This window comes from Linepithema humile, chromosome 1, assembly GCF_040581485.1.
Source record: "Linepithema humile isolate Giens D197 chromosome 1, Lhum_UNIL_v1.0, whole genome shotgun sequence".
In the NCBI taxonomy this organism is placed as follows: domain Eukaryota; kingdom Metazoa; phylum Arthropoda; class Insecta; order Hymenoptera; family Formicidae; genus Linepithema; species Linepithema humile.
Genome location: NC_090128.1, coordinates 13,950,429 through 13,956,149, shown reverse-complemented (window position 1 = coordinate 13,956,149; position 5,721 = coordinate 13,950,429). Strand labels below are relative to the sequence as shown.

Here is a 5,721-nt window from a genome sequence, read left to right as displayed (position 1 = left end):
CTTTGAGATATTTGAATTAGGAAACCGTGCAAGAAATCATATAAAAAGTTCTGGTGCAGATATAAAAAGTAAATGTATATATTTAAAAATGTGTGATAAAAGATATGCCTTAACTTTAATACATTAATAATAAAATATTAATTTAAAATAACAGTAAATAAATGTATAAATGTGTATAATAAACAAAAATTTATATAACAAAGTGTTAATAATGAATATCTAAAAGTATATAAGTTTAAATAAATGATAAATAAAATTATAATATATATATATATATATATATATATATATTAAAGTATAATACAAGCAACTCTAATTATAATAGTAATACAGTTTCATCGAAGTTTAAAAAAAATGATTATCAAAAATGACAACTTGACAATTTCAATTTAATCATTATTTGAATCATGCCTTCTATTAGCATTTCGAACTATAGTGATATATCACTATTGTTTCATTGTTTATGGCGCTGCCGCATGCTATGAGCACACTTCCTAAGTCGTATTCAACAAATTCTTACAAAGACGTTTGTTTCTTGCATTTTTACTTTTCCATTGAAATAACAGTAATAAAATCTTCCATGGTGAAATTTACTGTAAATAATTGGCTACAATAAAAATGTAAGTTATTTCATTTATTTATATCAGTATAGAAAATGATAACCTCAATTATAACCTCAATTAATAATCTTGTATTATGTTATTACTGATTTAACACATATTTTTATTTTACTATTTTCAGGAATACATTAAAAAAAGATACTACACACATTATTGTTCTTTTCATTAATTCAAAAAATTCTAATGATGAAGAATCAATAGAATTAGTTCCGCGTTCATGGTTAAAGTTCACGGATAAATGGCTATGTTACTTCCCAGAAAAAAAAGATTGGTCTAAGGTTGATAAATGGACAAAAATATCCAAGGATCCAAAAGAAGATTGGAAATTATGGGAAGTCATAATATTAAAAGAAGCAAGTAAGCTAAAATTAGAATATCATTAAAATTTATACATTGCTTTGATATTTGTAAAATATTTTTATAACGTATTATATATAACTTAATCTATTGTAGCATGTATAATTTAGAGCAATTATAAATTCATTCATATTACTTTTGTAGTTAATTATGATCAAGGCAAACGTCGACTACAGAAAGCGTATACACACTCAGTTCTATCTAGTACTGCTGAGGAAACAAATGTAAATGATAATTCTGGCATTGTAATTCTTAAAGAGAAAGATTGTTCAACTGCATTAGATAATATACCATCATATGTTCCTGTTATGCCTGCATTAAAAGGTAACAGACATTGTATTATTTGACTACTATATCTTCAGATCAAATGAGATTTTCTTTTTCAAATCCAATATTTTTAAAATAGTTTCTTTTTGTGTACAGAATACTCAAATATTGTAACAGAGATGAAAAATAAATCAAATAATCAATAAAGAAGGAGATTACTATAAATTAAATTGCTAAAAAATAAAACTCGAATATTTTACAATAAAAGCTACATTATAAATATTCTTGATATATTGAATTTTAATATGATATTTTAATAAAGTTTTAATGTTATGTGCAGTTATAATCTAATAATTTACGTATTTATCTTATTTAAATTAACGAATTTAATGAATTATTTAATTTAAAATATTTAATATTCTAATAAAAAGTAGAGTATTAAATATTTTTTTCTTATTTTGTTTTTGGAAGACTAAATATGCTGTAGCAGAAAAAAATTGAAAAACATAATTCATCTTAATTCATGTTAAAACACTTGTAAAAATAAATCAGCTTAAAAGCAGATCAAACTCAGAAATAACAATGAATTATTTGTCATATAGTGTAATTCATTACACAATATTCTTCAGTTCTATATAGATATATTATATTTATATCAATAAATATATATATAAAAATGTATAAAAATAAATATGTATATAAATAAATGTATATAAATTTACTTTTCAGAGGGAAATAGTAAAATAACATATAATAATGATGACTATTTTGCACAATTAATGGACCGATTTGAGCGTTTTGAATTAACAATAAAACAAGAAATTGAAAGTGTAAAAAGAAGCATCTTGTACGATCTGCATAAAAACATTAATGATATAAAAAATACATTAGCACTTAATGTTGGCCGTCCATTGGGTACACTAATAACGGAATGTAAAAAGGACTTAGCAGTTTCTTTACCATTTACTACTATAGAACAATTTATACAATTTAATGAGTTATTATCATTAAACGTCGAGAAAGAAAAATCATATGTAAGAAATAGTCATTAAATATAAGAATTAGTTATTAAATAAATATGATTACAAAAATATAACATTACATATTGTTATATATTACAGAAAATCATACTGTCAAACCAAATAACAGGTATTGAAAATCTCACAAAAAGTATTTCAACGATTTTAACAGCCCTTCTTAGTAAAGATATTCAATTACAATATACTGCTTGTGGACGTGAATGCGGTGGACAGAAAAAGAGGAGTTTTTGCGATACGCGAACTTTTGAATGCATAAGAGGTATTTCTTATTATTAGTTATATCTGTCTATTAATTATTCAGTTATATTTGTTTCATGTGCGTGCATGTGTGTGTGCGTGTGTGTAAAAAAACTAGTAATGCATTTTATTGCAGATGTTCTCATCGAAAAATTTTCTGTAAGTGAAAAAGAAATAATATCTAAATTAAGTCGCTGGTTCACGGGAGCAGGAGATAGAGCTGGAGGGCGAAAAGAAAGGAATCTTATAAAGGAAAGAAACAAAGATGGACAAAACAATTAAATTCTACAACTAAACTTTGAAGTTACAAATAAAACGATCTTATTTTTCTATATTATATAATATAAATTCTATATTAACATAGAATTTGTATTATATAATATAGAAATAGCTATACCTATAATATATAAACTATATATAAACTATAATATATATAAAAATTATATAAATATATAAACTTTACCTTTGTTAAATATTATTGGCTGATACAATTCTAAACAAAATTAGATTTTTAAGGTTTAAGTTTGGTAATTTTGATTTCATTGTCAATGTCATTTGCATATTAGTTTGCATAAAAGTTGTGTGGAAAAATTGATTAATTCAGATTTTATAATTACACTAGCGTTTAAATTTTATTGTATTCTGATTTTAAAGAATAAAAGTATATAAAAAGTTAAAAAGTCAAAATCAACTTGTTCTATAATATATATAATGTTGTACCAATACAGAGTCCCTCTCTCTCTATATATATATATATATATATCTCTTAAATATTAATTGGTTTAATGTATTATATACATATATTGTAACATTTATAGTTATCTAATATTGCATACACAGCACACATATACACAAAATATTATTTATTTCTATATAATATATATATATATATATTTTATACTACTATATATATATATTATATAGAAATAAATAATATTTTGTGTATATGGGTGCTGTGTATGCAATATTAGATAACTATAAATGTTACAATATATGTATATAATATATTATACCAATATTGACTCAGTACTGGTACAACATTGGGCCGATATTGGACTAATGTCAGCTCAATACTGGCATGCAACATTGGGTCAATGTCGATCACCAATGTTGGCACAATATTGGCATGCAACATTGGGTCAATGTCGATCACCAATGTTGGCACAATATTGGCATGCAGTGTTGGGCCGATCTTATCATTTAAATATTATACCGACGTCGGCGCAACATTATAGCCAGTACTGGCCCGACAGTCGGGAATTGGTGAACGACGCTGGCTCGACGCTGACCCAGCTATAAAACCGTACATGGGATGTTTTAACATATTAATACTTTCATATAACTTCCATATTTAAATGTCCAGATTAACAGTGCTTAAAAAATTTATGTTAATATAATTTTGGATATAAAACATTGAGTTTCTATTGAATATCATTTTCTGTGAACATTTAGATCTTTTCCGAACATTGCAACGTCAAATTCTATACGGACATGTGTATGTAAAAATATTAAGAGAGAATTATCGAAAATTAAATATTTTATATTTTGTTATATATATTTTTAATGAAAAATATTAAATTTTATTTTTAACGTCTGGATGTCGATTATAAAAATAAGAACTGCGTGAGAACTAGCTATCGCCACATCATGGCTAGATAGTACAACATCAGAACTACCGTGCGCCACACCACGGCTAGATAGCACTACACTAGAGCTAGCTAACGCCTGATTAGTCGATTAAATCGGGTATTAGACTGGAAGAATGTGATGATTTTATGTCTGGCGCTAGTCTGCATGCCATACTAGCTCCTTATCAGGCAGTGGGGCAAGTAAGTTAGCGCCAGCCTAGCACCATGGTGATTTTTCTACCAGGGATCTTAATATATTTTGAATAATATTAGATAGTAAAACCTTAACACAATCCAATTTAATATCTGATATATCACTAAAACTTAAAATTTTTTCAGATAATAATACATCTCTTATGTTTTTATTTTTTATTTCTTGTGGAATAATATTATGATACAATAGTATTTTTATTCTTTTAGATATTTCGATAAGATTAAACTTTCCATTATAATTTATTTCATTAACTATAAAGTTACTTAATTTCTTGTTGTCATCTGATTTTTTATGATATTTTTTTGAAAAGCTTCCAAGTATACTTTTTAACGAGCTATTTTTTATATCTTTTTTGTTATTAATAATATCACTATATATTTCTAATATTTCCTTGTTTATATTATTTAAAAAAATATCCTCCATTTATTTATAATATTTGTTTAAAATTAGAATTGATTAATAAATGGAAACATATAAGTGCCATAAATGTTTATCATACTCGTGTATTAATGTCAATAATGGTTATCTCTGTAAAGAATGTAATATTCTGTTTTCAAGTACAACTAAAAAATCTAGCAAAAGTAAAACTTTCAACAATAAAAAAATCCATTTTAACAATGTTATGAAAGATATTTCAAAACAATATAATATTGAAGATATTATGGAGATAATATATGATTCTATAGAAGAAAACAATATAGAAAAAAAATTTATAAATCAATCATTGATATGTAGTATATTAAAGAAAAATTCCAACAAGTTAAAAGATTACAAGATGGTATATAATATTTTAAATAAGTTAGAAAATAACGAGAAGAAAATATACATACCAACTGATATGAAAAACAATATAGAGATATTATTTTTGTCTTTTATTAATTTCCTATATTCAAAAAATAAGCTTGATTCGATAAGCTATAACCTAATATTAAGTAATATATTTAAGCTTTATGGGTTAAATAATACTTTAAAGCCAACTGTAAAAGACGAAAAAGAAGATTTGTGGAATATGTTTATTTATACTATAACTAATAATTATTTTAATAACGTAATTGAGGTAGACAAAATAAAATATACCAATTATAAACCAAAAATGATAACCAACTCTTTATATAAAATTGAAAATAGCACAGACTATCAGTAATTTTTACCTTTTTGTCAATATTATTATTTTTATTTTATTATCTGACGTTATACAATCCAACTCTCCATATATATACGTGTCAGAAACATTTTTTATTATGTTGATAATTTCACTGCTGTCTTCAAAAAATATTATTGGTGGTATGTAAATATTAATTTGTTCATCTATATATATATATCGTTCTAACAATTTTAAATACGAGCCTTTACAAATC

General features: G+C 24.4%; 1 protein-coding gene across 1 annotated transcript; it reads left to right on the top strand.

Annotated features, from left to right (window-relative positions):
• The first annotated feature begins 332 nt into the window (after positions 1-332).
• Positions 333-5,417, top strand: LOC105671117 (uncharacterized). Its single transcript, XM_012365035.2, has 6 exons — positions 333-620; positions 742-977; positions 1,122-1,301; positions 1,974-2,278; positions 2,366-2,543; positions 2,658-5,417. Coding segments are annotated over exons 1-6 (1,047 nt in total). The 5' UTR covers positions 333-618; the 3' UTR covers positions 2,804-5,417.
• The last annotated feature ends 304 nt before the right edge of the window (positions 5,418-5,721 follow it).

Coding starts and splice junctions, on each gene's coding strand:
- LOC105671117 (XM_012365035.2), top strand. Junction 978..1,121: donor CATAATATTAAAAGAAGCAA/GTAAGCTAAAAT, acceptor TTACTTTTGTAG/TTAATTATGATCAAGGCAAA. Junction 2,279..2,365: donor TCGAGAAAGAAAAATCATAT/GTAAGAAATAGT, acceptor TATATATTACAG/AAAATCATACTGTCAAACCA.